Below are 21,524 nucleotides of genomic sequence, written 5' to 3' on the forward strand. Positions count from 1 at the left end.
TTCTCCTTCTCATAGTACTAGAACTCTGGGTCACTCAGTGAATCAGGGTAGGTTCAAGGTGGATGACAGTGCTTTTCACAGTGCTCAACTATGGCAATAGTAAAACTGTGTTAGGTAGCTTTAAAAGGGAATTAGACAAAATCGTGGAAGTGAAATCTATAAAAAGATATTAGCTATATTTCCCTAGTGGTGCAGCAATAAAGCTGCTAGCACATTTGCAAAGCCAGCAGGGTTGGGAAAGGTTTCAAGTGGGATGGGTGACCGTGTGTTGAGATTCCTGCATTGCAGGGGCTGGGCTAGATGACCCTCAGGGTCACTTCCAACTCTACAATTTGATGATTCTATGAGAAGCAAACAGACTCAGGTTCAGAGGCACTATACCAGATGTTGAGGACAGGCAGCAGGGAAGGGAAGCCCTAATTGTGAGCTTCCTGGAAACATCTGGCCTCTGGAAGCAGAATGCTGGATTAGATGGAGAGTTGTAGTGATCCAACAGAGTTCTTATTTAGACTGAAAATAAGATGGACAACCAACTCCTCCATAAACTGAACCAAATTTCCTCCCTACACTATATGTATTTTTACAAGCACAACACCCCACAAATTTAGCTTACACCCATTTTTCTACCAGCAATAAAAATGATTTCAGGCCAACAGCAACTAACACCAATTTAAGCCACTTCTGGAAAACATACTTCACTTGGAAATACAAATCCTACCATACTTTGCAACATTAAACCCTATAAAATTTAAACCTACAAGGCTACCAAAGAAAAGAGCTCTAAAGAAACCAAACACAGCATCCTTGCACAGACTGAAAGGAACCCTGAAAGAAATCTGCCTGCAGGCAGTAGTTACTGTAGAAACCAAGCTCTTCATCGTTTTCCTCCAAGCAGAAGACACAAAAGAGCTGGAAAGCAGGGATCGATGGGAAGCAGCTTATAAAGCTGCTTGTCACATCAGCTGCAGGAAAACCAGACACTAATTCATTAAAACTACCCATGTAATGCCTCTGGAATTTGAGGCTCCATCGTCTGCGAGTACAAAAGAAACTCTGCCTATGGAAACGCTGCACTTTTAAGTATTTGGCATCTTTCAACACAAAAGCTAAACACAGGCTGGTTGTGTGGTCTCTAAATTTCATCTTCAACCTTAAGAACATGAATGAATATAATTTGTCTGGTAGAGGACTGCATGTCTACACTTGCTTCAGATTTATAAATGGCTGTTTCAGCATCTTAAACAACTTATGCCACTTTGAAGCAATAGAACAGTTGCTTCAAAATCAAGCCAACTTTTCCCCTTTCAGTTTGTTATTATTTCCTGCTGTTAAATTAATTCATATTGTAAGCAGAAAAGGATTTTCTATTCTATAACCACTGTAAGTATCTATGTTTCCATGTGAGAAGGTCAACAAACAAAAAGCTGTACCCTTCTATTAGACATTTTCCCAACTTTTCATTCATATGCAAGCAGGTTGTCTCTTTGGTGTAGTAACATTTAGGCCACATCACACCAATCAACAGCATACATTTCAAGCAGCCACTTGTAAGTTTTGACTAAATTTCTGGATAAATACTTTTTTGTCAGAAATGTTCTCATAATACCAAAAAGAGGACAACAAGCCAGATGTTTTTAGGAGTATGAACCTTCACCTGAACACAAAATTAAGGCTATATACTGAGATAATGTGGCTGTGTTTACTGTGATTTGGAGAGTACATTATTTATATCCCACCTTTTTTCCATGTATGACATACATACAGGGAATTCCTTTTTCAAAAAGTCTTCTAAGAGAAGAGTTTTTTCCTTTTGGTATTTGTATTTTTTCTTTAAAAAATAGTGATTAGCCACTATTTCTTGCCAAAGGCAACTCAAAGCAACTTCCAACCAACCAACCAACCAACCAAAAACCCATATAGATACATTAAAACCAAGAAGAAGAAAATACTGTTATACACTACCCTAATTTTCAAGCAATGAGAAATTCCAGGCCGGGGTTCCATGCACTTACCCAAGGTTTGGTTTACTGGAAATAAGAGACAGCAGAGACTGTGGTGTCTTTAGGGTATTTGGTTTATTTACTCATATATACAACCTGAACATAAGCTGGAGAAGCTTACAGCTTTAACAACACCCCAAAATTTCTTCTTTCTCCCATAGTCACAGGCTTGGATTCTAGCAGAAATCAAGCATGTCTCTCTCCCAGCTTCTGCTGCTGCCAAGTTCTGCCTGTATTGGATGTAAATTGCTTTTATGTATCTGCTGGTGCTTTAAATTGTGTGTGTGTGTGTGTGTGTGTGTGTATATATATATATATATATATATATATATATATATATATAGTTTTAATTGCTTTTATTATAAAAGTTTGATTATAAAAGTTTCATACATGTAACTGTTCTAGTGTGTTTTATACAAGCAACTGCATATGTGTTTTTATTCTATTGTAAATTGCTTTGGTATGTGTCATGGGAAGCGTTCACAAATAAAATAAATAATAATTAAAAAATAATGAACACATCATATTTCAGATGGTCTCCCATCCAGGCACCAACCAGATCCAGACCTGCTTAGTTATGGGTTGTGCGCCTTTCAATTAGGGATTGACAGATCAGTCTATTTCCAGTCAGTATCACTTTCATATGTATTAAATCATAAATCCATTCTATCTTTCTTTTAAAAAAACTGCACTAAAATGCATTTAGACAATATGCATTTTGTGTGCATTTTTCTGAACCAAAACTGCACTGCAAAATATGGCAAAGTGTGCAAGAATGGCAAAATAGGCTGGTTCACTCTGAAATGCAGACCAAACATAATTCTCCCCATCCAACTTCCAATGCATGTGTAAAATGGGAACATAAGAAGCCAAGGACATAGGCTGGTAGGATCATCTGTTCTAACTCTTGATGCTAATTCCATCTAGCCCAATGTTTTATTTAGATGTGTTTATTGTAGCTTCTGAAGGGAACAATAAAATTAAAACATGGACTATACTTCAAATTACTGTGATTCTATAATGTGACTATATTGTGCAAATCTTACGCAAGCCATTTTGAGAGCCTTTTCTTACTACAAAACGAGATATATTAAATCAAACAAACACACTGTTCAATTCATGGAATCATACATTTTATGCACTCTTACTTCTGAAGGAGGAGGTAGATGAATGATGCAAACTGCTGCAGTAGCCAACATAACAACAAAGCAGTGTTGTTTTCAGCAATATACAGCACAGGTTACGGCCTAATTAATCTGTAACCTTTTTAGTTCCACACTCTCCTAGACAAGCCCAGTCAGCATATGGTCCAACAAGATCAGCATATCACTTAAACTTAACAACCCATGAAACAGTGCACCTAAGCATTCTTCAGATTAACCATTAAGAGCATCTACTTTTCAACAGTTTTCTAAGTGCATCATTTTGGACATATTCCTACAGATTTCCTACTTTGACATACTGTACTTAAAACTTGCACCACTGAAATATGATTAATGTCTGATGATAAGAGCAGACTAATAACTCATTTTCAATAGCCTCTCAAGTCCTATGCCAGTGTCTCCCAAACCTTGAGCTTATGTCACCCTTGTACGCTTATTCTGTATTCTACCCCCATCCCAAATCCAGCATTAAGTCTGTTCCACAACTGGTTGTGCAGAGATCCTTACATACAGTCATGTACATGCAACTGCTGGTGTTCACAAAAAAACTGTGGACTGCGGCACTAATCAATTCCTAGCATTAGGAAAGATAGCAAGCCATATCTGATACTTCCTAAAACAGGAACAGACAATATGGTGCCCTCCAAAAGTTTTGGACTCCAACTCCCATCAGCCACAGCTACATGGCACAAATGGTAAGAGATTAATTATGACTACTGTAGCCTACAATATCTGGAAGGTACCACACTGGCTATCTCTGTCCTAAAACCATATATAGGAGAACACCATTAGAACAAAGCAGGTCATCAAAGCAGTAAGAGGGGAAGCAGCCATCCTCACAAATCCAGGGAGAATCCTCTAAAAGCTCTTTTATTATTATTATTATTATTATTATTATTATTATTATTATTACTACTACTACTACTACTACTATTATTATTACTATTATTCCCACATTGGGAGAATCACTGCTTTATGAGGCAGATAATATCAACCAAAGCACAAGAACCTGCTTCCTTCCCTGCTAGACCTCCACACCAGAAGGTGTGCTGCTAGTGTGGGAATGGCAAAATGCAGCTGACTGGAAGTGTGGCTGGAAAAGGATAACATCCTACCTTGCTGAAATGGCAGCTTTGTATCTCTAAGATGGTACACTGACTTACATTCAGTACTACAAACTGCTGTCCATACAAAGGATCAGTGTGTAAGAATCTAAGCACTTATGATTAATGTTAACCAAGCTTTAGATTACAGTCAATGAGCCAATCTTTAGGCTGCCCCAGAAACGGGGGTTGTATGTATCTAACCTATTTATGTTAGAGAGGTACAAGGTACTTACTGGAGAACTATCCAAGGTTTAACACGAGAATCCGAACAGAGAATGTAAAATTACTTAGCAAAAAACCATTGAAATTTCAAGTAAATAGTGCTTAAAGGTTGCGGTGCTCATCTCGCATTACTGGCCGAGGGAGCCAGCGTACAGCTTCCAGGTCATGTGGCCAGCATGACAAAGCCGCTTCTGGCAAATCAGAGCAGCACACGGAAACGCTGTTTACCTTCCCGCTGTAGCGGTACCTATTTATCTACTTGCACTTGGACGTGCTTTCGAACTGCTAGTGCTTACATTTATCTTAATGACAACTTGTTGAAACAAATGAAATCATTATTATTATTATTTTGAAGAAAAAAATCAGCGACACCATCTACATTCTGTTAAGAAATTCAGATGGACATCTTATGTAGGGTTCAGTTCCAAGAGATTATAGTTAAGATTAACCAACATTTGTCTGGGTTCAGACAAAGCTAATAAGCTAATAAAAGCAAACAACCAGCAGCATAAAAATCCAGACACAGTAGGTAAATAAACAAAATTAAGATATTTAAACACTCAGAAAAACAAAAGGTCCTTTGCTCCAATGGGCACAAGTCAAGCTTCCCTGAGGTGTGATTCATTAAACAGGGCACAAAAGAATCCCATTCCCCAGTTGCCACCTACTGTATCAGTGATAGCAGGACTACCCCAAAAAGGACATCTGATGATGACCTTAAGACATGAGCATGCTCATATTGAATAAAAGTAAGCATCAGTACTTTGACTCATGTCCAGTAAGGACAGGGAACCAGATACCGTATATGTCTCAACATCAACAAGGTTTCAGCCCCAACATCTGGTTTTCAGTTAGCACTCTCATAGCAGTATTTTGCTCTGACAGCAGTTTCTGAATTCTCTTCAAAGTCAATGTTATGTATAATGCATTGTGATAGTCTAATCAGGAGGTTGCCATGCATAGTTAACTGAGCTAGATTCCCTCTGTACAGGAAGAATTCAAACTTGTGTAAGGTACTCTGTGCCCCTGCATCTCCAAAGCTGGATGGAGGATCACCTCCAGAACACAAACCTGCTATTTCAGAAGAAGGGCAAGGTCACCCATAACTGTTTCTATACCACTAAGCTGGATAAATGAATCACCTACAAACTGCACCTCCATCTTCTGTAGACTGAGGACCATATTAGTTGTGATAGTTTCAGCCAGCACAATGAGTACCAGTAAAGCAATGAGGCTTCCTCCCCTCTCCACCCTCTGCAAGACCTCAAAACCAGCTCTTGGGGGTCAGGGGAACAACAAATGGGGGGATAGTTCCATTTGGAAAACAACATTGAATTCCTCTGAGACTCTAATTCCGTCTATAAACAGACTCTAATTCTGTCTATAATCAAACCCAGATGCTGATCTGGTACTTACATTGCCTTCCTTGAATCAGCTGAAAATGAAAGTAGTGCTGGGTTTCACCCACTTATTGATGGCACTTACCTAATATATAAAACAGCATGTGGGACAAGATGGAACCCTGCAGGACCCCTATAACATAAATGTCATTGAACCAAGCTGTAGCACCTCTGCCCCACTTTCTAGAACTAGCTGTTCAGATAGGAATGGAAACACCATAACATTGTATCCCAAATTTCCAAACTTACAGTCTGAAAAAAAAAATTGATTTCTTTTTAAAAACATAAATATAACACGTTTTTTTCTGGAGGAAAGAAATGTAATTGTGGCTTCATTGAACTCAGTGGGACTTTATTTCTGAATCAAGATGCTTAGGATCATGCTACATAGTTTCTTGGATTATTGAAACAAGCTTAAACAGACTTGCATTCCACAAAGCAAACTGCTCTTTGAATTTGGAAAATTCTGTATGTGATCATCAGAATGTTGTTGCTTTCACACAACTGAATCTATAGATTTCAAGACATACAGAAGCAAACACTTTAGGGAGTAGTCCCCAAAGTATGGTCTGAAGACATGTGAGGCCAGTACCTAGCTGAAGCTAAGATCAGTGCCTGCATGGAAGTTTGGTGATATATAAATGCAAATAGGAAAATAAAAATACATTTTTGTTATAGTATTCACAGAGTTGATAGCAAGTGGCAAATACCTACCTTTACCTTTATAGCATGCTCTCTATAAAAACCCAGGACTGCATAAACAATGTTGAGATAAGATGAAGATTCAACAGCTTCTCCTTTCAAAATCACCCCAAAACCAGAATCACCATTTTCTTCTTTGGGGGAAAGCTACAATGACTACAAAAATAGCTTTATTATTATTATCTCTTCATTCACTATGCAGTCAGTGTGTCATCCACAGATTATTATGTGAATGTCAGTGTCTGCCCCTCCCATACAATGCTGCAAGTCACTCCGAGGAGAGGCAAGCCCAGCAAAACTAAAGTCAACTGGTATATCCCCACCAATCTAAAGAGTAACTGGAGAGAAAAATTAATTTGATGGGAAGGAAAAGAGGTATGCTGCCACTATATTATCACTCATGTTTGTCTACAAGCTCTGTTTATAGAGTTTCTGTTTACCAGAAAAAATACAAACACATCCATGAAAGTTTCTGCAAAACTAAGTGGGACTATAGTTGCCAATGCTATTTACTGTATTTAACAGAAAATTTTGCTCATGCTATGTGACATAGTGCAATGGGCAGAGCTACAGTGAAGGCTGCCATCATGTAACCTCTGCTATAATTTTCAGGATCCAGCCACGAGCATCAACAAAAATCCAAGTTCCTCCTTTTAGTAACACTTCCTGCTGCTGCTTTTGTTACCCCAATTTTGTTTTATGGATCCAGCATTAGTAGCTTCAGTCATTAATAATAATAATAATAAATAATTTATTCCGACCCCGTCCTTCATGGTTCAGAAACCTGGGCTCAGGGTGGCTAACAACAAATTTAAAACATTTAATTGTAATACAACATAAAAGCAGCATAAAATACAGTATAAAAGCATAAATAACAATAAAATTCAAGAATCAATTTGGGGAAAATCCACCCAATAAACATTATAGTCACCAGGGCTGGCTGGCTAAATTAGACCTACGGTACTTGGGCCAGCGAGGAGGTCAGGGGAGAATTAGCTGTGGGGTCCCAGAGCGGGTAATCTTCATAAAAAGGGGGAGGGGGGAAGAGAAGGGAAGGGAAATAAAAGATCAGGCTGAGTTCAAATTAAAGGCCAGGTGGAATAGCTCTGTCTTACAGGCCCGGCAGACGGTTAAATCCTGTAGGACCCTAGTCTCATGGGACAGAGCATTCCACCAGGTCGGAGCCATCAATGAAAAGGCCCTGGCCCTGATGGAGAATAGTCTGACTTCCTTAGGGCCCAGGATCTCTAAACTAGGGGTCAGCAAATTTTTTCAGCAGGGGGCCGGTCCACTGTCCCTCAGACCTTGTGGGGGGCCGGACTAAATTTTGAAAAAAAATATGGATGAATTCCTATACCCCACAAATAATCCAGAGATGCATTTAAAATAAAAGCACACATTCTACTCATGTAAAAACACCAGGCAGGACTCACAAATAACCCAGAGCTGCATTTTAAATAAAAGGACACATTCTACTCATGTAAAAACATGCTGATTCCCGGACCGTCCACGGGCCGGATTTAGAAGGTGATTGGGCCGCATCCGGCCCCCGGGCCTTAGTTTGGAGACCCTGCTCTAAACTATGGTTATTCATGGACCTTAAAGTCCTCTGCCCCTTCATGGATCAATGCCTTGTCGTGGCGAAGGGGCTTGAATAACTCAGAGAAGCTATGAGCTATGCCATGCAGGGCCACCCAAGATGGACAGGTCATAGTGGAGAGTTTTGACTAAACGTGATCCACCTGGAGAAGGAACTGGCAAGCCACTCCAGTATCCCTGCCAAGAAAACTCCATGGACAAAGACAACAGGCATATAAAAGTTATGACGCTGGAAGATGAGCCCCTCAGGTCGGAAGGCGTCCAACATGCTACTGAGGAAGAGCGGAGGACAAGTACAAGTAGATTCAGAGCTGATGAAGCGGCTGGGCCAAAGCCGAAAGGACGCTCAGTTGCGGATATGCCTGGAAGCGAAAGGAAAGTCCGATGCTGTAAAGAAAAATATTGCATAGGAACCTGGAATGTAAGAACCATGAATAGAGGTAAGCTGGATGTGGTCAAAAATGAGATGACAAGAATAAATATCGACATCCTGGGCATCAGTGAACTAAAATGGAAGGGAATGGGTGAATTCAGTTCGGGTGACTATCATATCTACTACTGTGGGCAAGAATCCTGTAGTAGAAATGGAGTGGCCCTCATAGTCAACAAAAGAGTGGCAAAAGCTGTAATGGGATGCAATCTCAAAAATGACAGAATGATCTCGATACGAATCCAAGGCAGACCTTTTAACATCACAGTAATCCAAGTTTATGCACCAACTACCGGTGCTGAAGAAAGTGAAATTGACCAATTCTATGAAGACCTACAACACCTTCTAGAAATGACACCAAAGAAGGATGTTCTTCTCATTACAGGGGATTGGAATGCTAAAGTAGGGAATCAAGAGATAAAAGGAACAACTGGCAAGTTTGGCCTTGGAGTTCAAAATGAAGCAGGGCAAAGGCTAATAGAGTTCTGTCAAGAGAACAAGCTGGTCATCACAAACACTCTCTTCCAACAACACAAGAGACGACTCTACACATGGATATCACCAAATGGGCAGCATCGAAATCAGATTGATTATATTCTCTGCAGCCAAAGATGGAGAAGCTCTATACAGTCAGCAAAAACAAGACCTGGAGCTGACTGTAACTCAGATCATCAGCTTCTTATAGCAAAATTCCAGCTTAAACTGAAGAAAGTAGGAAAAACCACTGGGCCAGTAAGATACAATCTGAATCAAATCCCTTATGAATACACAGTGGAAGTGAGGAACAGGTTTAAGGATTTAGATTTGGTGGACAGAGTGCCTGAAGAACTATGGATGGAGGCTCGTAACATTATACAGGAGGCAGCAACGAAAACCATCCCAAGGAAAAGGAAATGCAAGAAGGCAAAATGGCTGTCCAACGAGGCCTTACGAATAGCAGAGGAGAGGAGGCAAGCAAAATGCAAGGGAGATAGGGAAAGATACAGGAAACTGAATGCAGATTTCCAAAAAACAGCAAGGAGAGATAAGAGGGTCTTCTTAAATGAGCAATGCAAAGAAATAGAGGAAAACAATAGAATGGGGAGAACCAGAGATCTGTTCAAGAAAATTGGAGATATGAAAGGAACATTTCGTACAAAGATTACCATAATCAAGGACAAAAGTGGTAAGGACCTAACAGAAGCAGAAGACATCAAGAAGAGGTGGCAAGAATACACAGAGGAATTATACCAGAAAGATATGGAGGTCTCGTACACCCCAGGTAGTGTGGTTGCTGACCTTGAGCCAGACATCTTGGAGAGTGAAGTCAAATGGGCCTTAGAAAGCACTGCTAATAACAAAGCCAGTGGAAGTGATGATATTCCAGCTGAACTATTTAAAATTTTAAAAGATGATGCTGTTAAGGTGCTACACCCAATATGCCAGCAAGTTTGGAAAACTCAGCAATGGCCAGAGGATTGGAGAAGATCAGTCTACATCCCAATTCCAAAGAAGGGCAGTGCCAAAGAATGCTCCAACTACCGCACAATTGCGCTCATTTCACACGCTAGCAAGGTTATGCTTAAAATTCTACAAGGCAGGCTTAGGCAGTATGTGGACCGAGAACTCCCAGAAGTGCAAGCTGGATTTCGAAAGGGCAGAGGAACCAGAGACCAAATAGCAAACATGCGCTGGATTATGGAGAAAGCTAGAGAGTTCCAGAAAAACGTCTACTTCTGCTTCATTGACTATGCAAAAGCCTTTGACTGTGTCGACCACAGCAAACTATGGCAAGTTCTTAAAGAAATGGGAGTGCCTGATCACCTCATCTGTCTCCTGAGAAATCTCTATGTGGGACAAGAAGCTACAGTTAGAACTGGATATGGAACAACTGATTGGTTCAAAATTGGGAAAGGAGTACGACAAGGTTGTATATTGTCTCCCTGCTTATTTAACTTATATGCAGAATTCATCATGCGAAAGGCTGGACTAGATGAATCCCAAGCAGGAATTAAGATTGCCGGAAGAAATATCAACAACCTCAGATATGCAGATGACACAACCTTGATGGCAGAAAGTGAGGAGGAATTAAAGAACCTTTTAATGAGGGTGAAAGAGGAGAGCGCAAAATATGGTCTGAAGCTCAACATCAAAAAAACCAAGATCATGGCCACTGGTCCCATCACCTCCTGGCAAATAGAAGGGGAAGAATTGGAGGCAGTGAGAGATTTTACTTTCTTGGGCTCCTTGATCACTGCAGATGGTGACAGCAGTCACGAAATTAAAAGACGCCTGCTTCTTGGGAGAAAAGCAATGACAAACCTAGACAGCATCTTAAAAAGCAGAGACATCACCTTGCCGACAAAGGTCCGTATAGTTAAAGCTATGGTTTTCCCAGTAGTGATGTATGGAAGTGAGAGCTGGACCATAAAGAAGGCTGATCGCCGAAGAATTGATGCTTTTGAATTATGGTGCTGGAGGAGACTCTTGAGAGTCCCATGGACTGTTAGAAGATCAAACCTATCAATTCTTAAGGAAATCAGCCCTGAGTGCTCCCTGGAAGGACAGATAGTGAAGCTGAGGCTCCAATACTTTGGCCACCTCATGAGAAGAGAAGAATCCTTGGAAAAGACCCTGATGTTGGGAAAGATTGAGGGCACTAGGAGAAGGGGACGACAGAGGACAAGATGGTTGGACAGTGTTCTCGAAGCTACGAACATGAGTTTGACCAAACTACGGGAGGCAGTGCAAGACAGGAGTGCCTGGCGTGCTATGGTCCATGGGGTCACGAAGAGTCGGACACGACTAAACGACTAAACAACAACAACAAAGTCCTCTGCAGGGAATACCAGGAGAGGCAGTCCCGTAAATACGAGGGCCCTAAGCCAGAAAGGGATTTAAAGGTCAAAACCCACAATAGATTAAGTAAGGTGATCATCTGTAGCTTATCCTCCACCCTCGTATGTTAATGGGGTTGATGTGAACCCCAGCAGCAGTTTGAAATATTTGCAAAACATCTTAGCAAAACCAGAACCACTTTACAATCCATGCTGGCTTCATCATGACTTAGTTAACACTCTTATAATGCAACCCTGTAACACTGGATTCTTATTTATAATATTTTTTAGGACTCTGTTAGGCTACTGGGATACACTGGGTCCCTTCCATTACAGTATTTACTGTAGTTACAGGTAGGTAGCCGTGTTGGTCTGACGTAGTCAAAACAAAATAAAAAAATTCCTTCCAGCAGCACCTTGGAGACCAACTAAGTTTGTCATTAGTGTGAGCTTTTGTGTGCATGCACACTTCTTCAGATACCTTCAGTATTTACTTCAGTATTTACTATGTAATATTTCAACTAGGCATCTTTTGTTTTCCGTTTTATTTTCTCTCCTGTTAGAACTCAGTGCTTCACCAATGCATCTCTTTTGTTTTCTCCTCCAGGGCTCTCTGATAGCACAATAAGGAATTTAGATTAATATTCTGGTGTCCCAATTTACCATATTTCTTTTAAAATTCAAGGTTCATAATATTTGTTTATAGCTAGAAGCTGAAAATGAGTCTGCTGGATCCCAATAACAGATTGATATATTGTGTAAAAAAGAAAGTAGAGGTTTAAACTATGCTGTGAATGAAAAACTAAATAAACCAAAAGGAAGGAAGAGAGGGAGGCACCAGAACAGGAAACCTAGAGATGAAAAGACCTCAAGGTGCACAATGATGCCCAATGCATTTTAAATCAGAAGAGCTTTACCTCAGAAAAACTAAAGCAGTTTCTTCTGAGGATCTGTTTAAAACTGTTTAAAAGAAACTTGTTCAGTTACCATTAGGAAAATACTCCTGAACTGAAATCCACTGGACTCAGGTTGATTATAGCACCCCCTTGAAGTCACATCTATTCTTCATATGCTTAGAATGTAAGTGGCATATGAAAGGGCACAGATGTCAGTTATTGCAGTTTGTAGAATACATGCAGTGGCAATGTATTAACCAGCAAACATCTCCTATGAATTGTGCCAGATGTCAAATAGTAAAAGCATTTTTTTTTTACTATTTAGTTGATGCACAGCAGAAGTTATTCCATGGGATTCATAGTCTGTTACAAGTTTTTGATCTTGTTTATAGCAGTTGAACACCAATGCTGTTCTACACCTGTCTTGGGAACAAAACTGATGCCTAGTGTTTTAAACAGAGTATTCACTAATGGGTTTAGATCAGATCTCTTGCCTTCTGTAAGTGTCTAATGTTCAAGAGCAAGAGGCTATCACCAGCTGTTTCTGTTTTCAGCATGATAAAGGTTTCTTTTCGCCTGTATTAGAAACTTATTGATGTACTACTCTTTGGGAATTCCTACATTGTATGTTAAGAATCAAGCTACACATTTATACTGGATATTTGTGATTGATTTTTTTTAACTGAAATGTAGTTTTAAGTTCAGTTTGTATAGAGTAGCATGTGTGTTCTTTTGAAGGGGGTGTTTAAATCTTCCCCACGTAATTTTCTCCTAATAATACCCACTCCCAAACCCATCACTGCTGTTTATCCAACAGGTGTTGGGGGCAAATTGGAAGCTCCCTGCAGCTTCATTTCATTTTTAAAAACATTTAATAAATCAGACAAGGATTTCGCATTTAACAGGTGGTTTGACCCCAAGACAAGTAGTAAATTGAACCTTTCTTCAATTTCTTAAGCAATCCCTCCTAGAGGTTCTATGGATTACTGTATCACAAGATTAGAATTCTCTGTTCATACTACCTATGTTGAACTAAAACAAATCTTATCTCAAATTTTAAATATCTGCCACAGTATAGTAAGATTTATTAGTGATTCACTGGAAATTGTGGCTATTCCTTTTCTCAATGAATAGAATTTGGAAGATAATGATTCATAAACCCACTCAGTTCAGTTTGTTTACATACAATATTGAAGAGACATGCTAGTAAGGGCTAAATCAAAAGTTGTCTACAGCAAAGAACTGGATTAAATGAAGCAGGGTAGAGACTCTTCATCTGAAAGAGTTACACCTTAAGCTAAGCATTTCTAAATATTATTGTGCTTGAAAGACTCCTTATTGTGAAAATATTATTGCTATTTGTATTTACTGCTTAAATGTATATATACATTTATATGTATTTAAAGTGATAACTACCACACGGGTAGCGCTTTGGGTTAAACCACAGAGCCTAGGGCTTGCCGATCAGAAGGTCAGCGGTTCGAATCCCCGTGACGGGATGAGCTCCCGCTGCTCGGTCCCAGCTCCTGCCAACCTAGCAGTTCAAAAACACGTCAAAGTGCAAGTAAATAGGAACCACTACAGCGGGAAGGTAAACGACGTTTCCGTGTGCTTCTCTGGTTCACCAGAAGCGGCTTTGTCATGCTGGCCACATGACCTGGAAGCTGTACACCGGCTCCCTCGGCCAATAACGCGAGATGAGCGCCACAACCCCAGAGTCGGTCATGACTGGACCTAATGGTCAGGGGTCCCTTTACCTTTACCTCTACTCCTAAAGATAAGACACAACACATCACTGAGACTTCAAATAAATACCATCAAAACCAAGAAGCAATCACTGACATCATTCTTTTATTCCAGATATGTGTGTTTATTTTGAAAACATGTATAAGCACGCAGTATTTTAGAGACTGAAACATAGAACATCAGTTTCTTATTTCTACTAGAAAACTACACATAACAGTACCGTATATATAGTCTGACTTGGACCACAGCTGTTGTAACCATCTGAAAATCCACTCCTAAGCACTGGGGAAGCCTCTGGAATAGTATTGCATCTGGACAGCAACAGGGAACTGACAAAAATCGAGGGGAAGCAGAAGTGCTGTCCACCATGTTGCAACTTGAGATCCCAACATCTATCTAATGTTAATTCTACAGCAGTCAATAGATATCAATCATTCATGTTTTTATTACTAATGCTCAAAGCAGTGATGGCCAACCTTTGGGGTAAGTGTGTCTAAAACTCCAGTTCACAACGTAAGAGTGCTACTCTAATACACACTAATGAATAGATGCAGTCCTCCTGGAGTCTAATATAATTTTGCCTCTAAACTACAGAGAAACTGTTGCAAAGAGAAAGCTGGCAGGAGTGCATATGGCATAATCACACTTGCAATCTTTCTGCTCCTGTCCAGTTGTGCAGATGTCTGCTCCTTGAGCCACAGGTTGGCCACTTGAGCAACGAAGGATACAACTTTAAACAATTCATTTATAAAAAGAAAAGTGATCAATGTGTATACCTATTAACTGCAAGACCTCCACCTTAACCTTTGCTGTGCAGTCAACAACTATTTACCATACTTCTCAATATTTACACATTTTAGATACATATATGGATTGAAAGAAGGCTTCCATCTTTCTAGGTTTTAAACTATAGTTTCAAAACCTAGAATGAAGACATCCCAAGCTGTGTTTTCAAATTTTATTATTTCTAAGATGACTTAACTGCTATGAAGAATTAATTTAAGCAAATTTTATAAATTATTTTAAGTGGCCAATACTGGGTTTCTAAGGTATCCAAACAGGAGGGGGGGAAACACCTGAATACGCAATTGGGATTTGTCAGATTAAGGATTTGCGATGTATACAAACTGCTTCCTCAAAACACAAATACTAAGCAAGACAAACACCATGGCTTGTATGTAAAACAACTACAGTTACAGTCTGAGTCAAAATTCTCTGTTTAAGTTAAACAAAACCTGCTATGTAACCACGATAAGGATACATGTAACTCATAGCTGACTATCTCCATTATCAATTTCTACTAGTATTATGACAGATGGAACAATTCCAGGCTACTCATTGGTAGCATACACATTTGAAAATAAGTATTTTTACTATAAAGAGTAAAAGCAACTGAATTAGCCCATGAGAAAAATTCCAAGAATCACAGTAGGGCAATACCCTTATTAGGCTCCTAACCAATATGTCACAAAATAGATTTTTACTATCTATTCTTTAGGGTGTGGGACAACCATAACATTAATTAAGGTCAAATCTCTGAGTGTCAGACCAAAAACTCCAAAGAAAAAAGGAGGATTGGTGGAACAGCATAAAATTTAAAAAAACCAAATATGGACTGTAACACAGAAGGTTAATGTGAATTTCAGATACGTAACTTATATGAAAAATATACAAGCTAACTTAAAGCTCCCTAGTTCATTGTAAACAAAATTTACAATGTGTCACTTTAAACTGAATCTCAAAGCAGGATTGCCTGTCTACAAAGAGACTTCAAGTGTGTAGTACACTAATGCAAAACATTGCTTTGCACTGTGCACAAGTTGCAAAATGAGCTGTATGACTAGAAGTAACAAGAATTAAAATCTATGAGTTATTTCTAAGTAAACATGGTAAGAAGCAAGATACAAAACATAATTTGGAACTCTTGCACAGCTAAGCTATTCAAGCTCCATTTTAATAGTTTTTAAACCAATGATTATTAGATTTAAACAAGATCTATGTCATACAACTTTGTAAAAACCTTATTTCTTGGCAACAGAATTCAGGGTTTCTTTATATGCCTTCACATTATAAATGAATTTGATTCTACAAGCTGAAACATGAGCTTAACTTTCCTACTGAAATGAAAATAAGTTTTGATTAAACCACCAATATTTGTAAGCTTCCACACACTCTTTTTCAGCATGAAGATATAAAGACATTAAAAGCTGTTGAGCCTAAATGAAAGCCGGACTAACTACTCATAGCTAAACAGGCTTTTTCAAAGTCTAAGTAAACACCACTGATGAAACCCTGGCAAAGCTCCTAACTGACTTCAGTGGGGTGGAATTTCACTCCAGGTCCCTTGGTAAGCAGATCTCAAGATTACCTAAGCACTCATTCTGAAGTTAAACAATAATAAGATCCCTTATTATTTACAATATTCTACAAGACTGTCCAGTACCACATAAGAGACTTTCAATGTTTTATTGTTTTGCCTATGGCCTTCAATCCACTATGAGTAACAGAAAGATGCTAGAAATATATGCCTTCACATTATAAAAGGATTTGATTCTTGAAAGTGATGAAAGGATCAACAAGGAAATTGCACACAGGCTGAGCTGCTCAAGATGAACATAACTAATCACACACCAGGTTACTGGACCAGACCTTGATTTTAATTCTAAGTCCATCTACTTGAAATTTTGACTGAAATCGCCAATGCTTGTATCCAATTAAATACATTTGAAATTAAGTTTATTGGGGTGGAGGGAGTTGTAAAAGAAAGGAAGACGAAAATCTCAAATAAACTATTGACAAAAAATCAGCTGTAAATTCCACATAATTACACATTAAAAGTTAATAACTAGTTATTTCACATAAATATAGCATTATCAGTGTGCTGCTTAAAACAGCATCAGTCTTAATATTTGCATATTATATCAAAATTTATTTTGCAAATGGTATCTCAGTGTAGGTGATGTACTATGTTACACCATTCTCAGACACACCACAGGTTGGAATGCTGTGACATGTCACTAACACAGCTAGCTGCATCCTGAAATTAACATTTTAAACAGCATTTTTTTCTTGAGGGTGATTTAACCATTTAATGACTTTGAACTTTCCCAACTTTGGGGGGGGGGCTTGCTATTTGTGCATATAATGCACTGAAGGGAATCATGACAACAATAACAGATGTAATCACAGAGCAGTCTTATTTCAAACCACGTGTTACCTCACTTCCTATATTCCTAGATTTGTAAGGTCTTCTGAAAACTATCACAACCCATTAAGCTACAAAATTAAATAAAGTATTCTCTCAAAATCATCACAATGAACAGACCAAATTCACAAATGAAATACTTAAGAGAATTTTCCTCACAAATTTTCAGATTCACAGTGACAAATCATCAGGTGTGGATTGGAGCAGAAAGTATCATTTCAAATTTTAAAATTAAGTTCATAGCTGCCAAGTTATCCCTTTTTTAAAGGGATTTTCCCTTATGCTGAATAGGCTTCCTCGCGAGAAAAGGGAAAACTTGGCAGCTATGATTAAGTTACCTGCTCCCATCACTCAATATAAAACTGATTTTTTTAATTACAGTATATTAAGTATATGAAGCACAACCATGATTAAAAACAATGTATTTGTGTCTTCCTAACAGATTCCTTTCAGTTTCAACAAAATAACTCAACAAGGCAAAGCAGACTATTTGCTTTGCTTTTCTGTATCGTTGCCAACAGTATGAATGGAAGTCACAGTTGACAGAGGTCAAACAAGTCATTTAACTGTATTGACAATACAGCATTATACACAGAAACATAACTAAGCAATGGTAAAAAGTATTGAAGTGCCTAAAAAGGGCTGACTTAAAACAAGTGTTGTTGGGGCTTTTTTTATTTAGAAAATTGGTTAACAAGCAATAATATTTAAATACCTCCGAAAACTATTGTGTTTCAAAAAGGGTGTTCCATTAATATTTCCTAATCGATACCATTTCAAATCAGCACATTTCTAAACCATACCACACTTTCTGAATTATTATTATTATTAAACCCCAGTGTGACATTTTAGCCACAAGGCTATTGTATCATGAGGCATTCTTGTTCAGAGCACGGAATGGAGGTCTGTAGTGCTTCGTTTTCCCTTGGAAGACACGGTGCTTCCTGTAGCATGGGGGAAATACAAATCGATAAGATGACAGATGTGCGTGGCTTGAAAGGAGGCTCTCGCCCCGATCAACGCTGCGGGCAAAGGGGTTACTGTATTTTGTTGAGGACTGTGCAGCCTTTACGACTTAAGCCTCGAACCAACACGAGTTACATCCAAATAAATACAGTACACCGCCTGGTGGAGGGGGGGGGGCTGGGATATATATAAATCATTACGGCTCCAGAAAGCGCTAGGAAACCGGGCGAGCGACCACGCGCGATGCCCACGCCAGCCTGGCAGAAAAGAAACCGGGCTCAGGTGGTGGTGCTGCTCCTTTACTGCAGACACCCTTCAAGCCTCCTTGCCCGGGTGCCGCGGACAGAAAGAGCCTTAAGGCGTGGTGCCGTCCCTCCCTTTCCTCCGGAGCGTCTGGCGGAGAGGCCTGAACCCGCCTCTCTCACGCCCCCCTGACTGACACACCGGGAACGGGGAAAGGGGGGGAGAGAGACGGAGAGAGAGAGAGGAGAAAAGAAAAGGAGGTCACAGTGCCGCCGGAGCGCGTGTTCCTTCCACCCGTCCACTTCACATGCTCCGCCCGGTAGTCCCTCCCTCCGCTCCGCACTTACACTCGGGGCAGCTGCAGCGGCGGCGCCCCCCGGCGCTGGAATACCCCGTCCACGAAGACGCCGTTCTTGCCGAGGCAGCGCAAATAGAAATCGCCCCCGCCGCCAGACGGTACAGGGGCGGCAGGGGCGGCAGCAGCACCATCGGGCTGGGGCCCGGTCCCATCGTCGGCGGCGGCGGCGGCGGGGCCGGCAGTGCTGTTGGCGGTGGCCTGGGCGGGCGGGGCCGTGAAAATCTCGAGGTGCCTCCTGGAGATGAAGCTGGAGTGGCCCATGCTCACGTCCACCGACCCTTGCGAGGAGTTGCGGCCGATGGTCACCGAGCGCTTCTTCATGAGGTATTCGAACTCGCGGCCCTCCAGCCGGGCCACGGCCGCCGCTGCCGTCCCCGCCGCCATCTTGGCCGAGACAGCGCGCGGGACCGAAGGGGGGCCCCCCTCCGTCAATCCCCCCACCCTGCGCGCGCGTGCGCGCCCCCCGCCTCCCCCACACGCCGCCCGCCGGGCCGGCCCCAGACACCGACAGACACAGCAGCGGAGTGCTACCGTGCAACGCACACTTTCACGCAGCCCCCCCCCCCGCGTCCGCCGGACGGGCGGCCGGCTCGGCCAATGGGCGCGCTGCACGCCCATGGAGCTATTCCGCACATGCCAATCGCAACTGGCGCCGGGACCAAGCGCAAGGCAGCAAGGTAGATTGTGCCTCAGAACAGACAAGACAGCCAGGCAGGCGGCAGAAAAACGCGGACTGGATTATGTATATATATATGCACACTGTATATATTTTAAGTGCTTGGAGCGGGTGGTGGGGAATCTGATGCCTATTACTCCTTGCTTCAGGAACTGCTCTCCAGCAAGAGTGGATAATACCTTACGCTTGTAAACAGATACATAAATTCCAGAGGCAACTCATATCATCTTCATACAAACATAAGCATGCAAATCTGAAATAAGCAAAGGAGGCAGCTTTCACTGTTTTCTTACTCAAGGGGGAAAAGTCCCATTCATATATATTTATATTTTTGTAGCACTCAACTTCATATACACTACCCTGACTAACTGGATGCCTACACACAGTGTCATATCTCTCCCCCACCCATTGATTATTATTATTGTGGGAAAGATAAGGGCAGTATTTGCATGTCACCCTCAGCTCCATTTCCATTCTGATAGTTCTCACTGGAGGCAAATAGCCATACAGATTACAGTATTTAGGTCTCAGTCTACAACACAGACTACTTACATATTACCATTCCGTTCTTCCCTTTCAACCTAAATCAATTCTATATCAGACTGTAGCTGTAGTGGAACGCATGATTGATTGTCATGCAAAAAGGTCCGAAGTTCAAACTAATGTGAGCCTAGCATGCGCCAAAGATCAGGCACCTATCCCGGGTCACTGCCTGCTGTAGATGGAGGAGAAACTGTGATAAGGATCTTATTAATGGCAGATGCATGCAAGTGGGTGGTCCTTGAGACCTATCCTGATCCAGTCCTAAACATTTTGAATGTTAAAATTTAAGACTAGCACCTTGGTGATGAGTTGTGTTCCTTATACGGTACCTAACTGCCACTTTAGTATCAAACTTGTAATGTTCTATATACCATGAATACTGAACTTTTAAATAATTTTCTCACTGATTCAAACACTTTCTCTCTGCAGGTTGCCCAAGTGTAGCACATTTTCTGTTAATATTTTATTCAGCAAATAAAAATGCCCTTTGAACTAAATTTGCTTCTAAAATTTTAATATTTTGCAATGGGTTGTTTTAAATGTTATTTTAATTCATTTTAGTTTAACGCTTAGTTTTTGATATGAACCCTAAACCAAAATACTGGGTTTGGTTTTGTTTTTGCAAAAATAAAAGACTCTATCTTCAAGAACGTAGCTGTGGTTCTTGATTTTATTGTACAACACATACATGAACTTTCTGGCATTTTAATAGCTCTCCAACCTGACTGGGTCTACAGAATGCATTAGTGGAACATAGGTAACACAATCCTAGCAATGCAAGTTAGTCTCATTGGGACATCCCCAGGCAAGCAAGTTTAATATTGCAACCTATTTCTACATAGGATTCGGATACATTATACCCTGTTGAATTCCATAGGTCCTAGGCAGGAGATCTCATTCTGAGTATTTCCAGGGCAGCAGTGTGATGTTGCAATCCTAGGCACACTTCCTTAGAATTGAAATCAATTGAACTTACTGAATTCAGAATGCCTTTACTTGCAAGGCCAATTAAAAGGAATAGATTTGAACCTTCCCTAAATATTAAAAACAATTCAAAGTTATATTACGGAATTCCCAACACCTATCTCCTGTAGTATAATAGAAAGTATGTTTAATTGTGGGTTTAGCTCAAACTAAAAAGAAAATTATACAGCTCTTGTGTATTCTAATATACAGTACAAGCAAACATTACTACTTCACCAACCAAATAATCTTCCATCCCCATGCACACTATTCTGGGGGTTCTCCTGATCCTCCGCAGCTGATTTGGGGTGGAGCACATCAGGAAATAAAAATAAAATAAAAAGCCCCTTTGCATTAGCAGGACTCCTTGCACTGGCTCCTACTAATGCAACTGTTTTGTTAAATCAGAGTCTAGAGAGATGCTGTGACTCAGTTCACCTGATTTTAGAGTTTCATCAAGGTGTCTGAAGTCTCCCATAATTTCTGCAAA

The 21,524-nt window shown here is 40.4% G+C and overlaps 1 protein-coding gene across 2 annotated transcripts in view; it reads right to left on the reverse strand.

Annotated features, from left to right (window-relative positions):
• The window catches only part of FOXK2 (forkhead box K2), a 39,714-nt gene extending 18,994 nt beyond the window's left edge, over positions 1 to 20,720 (reverse strand). For both annotated transcript variants that reach the window (XM_035104753.3, XM_035104752.3), the window contains exon 1: positions 18,842 to 20,720. In XM_035104753.3, the coding sequence (XP_034960644.3) occupies positions 18,842 to 19,470 (629 nt within the window). In that variant the 5' untranslated portion in view covers positions 19,471 to 20,720. The remainder of the gene's footprint in view (positions 1 to 18,841) is intronic.
• Positions 20,721 to 21,524: the final 804 nt, after the last annotated feature.

The sequence above is a fragment of the Zootoca vivipara genome, chromosome 2 (genome assembly GCF_965207765.1).
Source record: "Zootoca vivipara chromosome 2, rZooViv2.hap1.1, whole genome shotgun sequence".
Taxonomy (NCBI): Eukaryota; Metazoa; Chordata; class Lepidosauria; order Squamata; family Lacertidae; genus Zootoca; species Zootoca vivipara.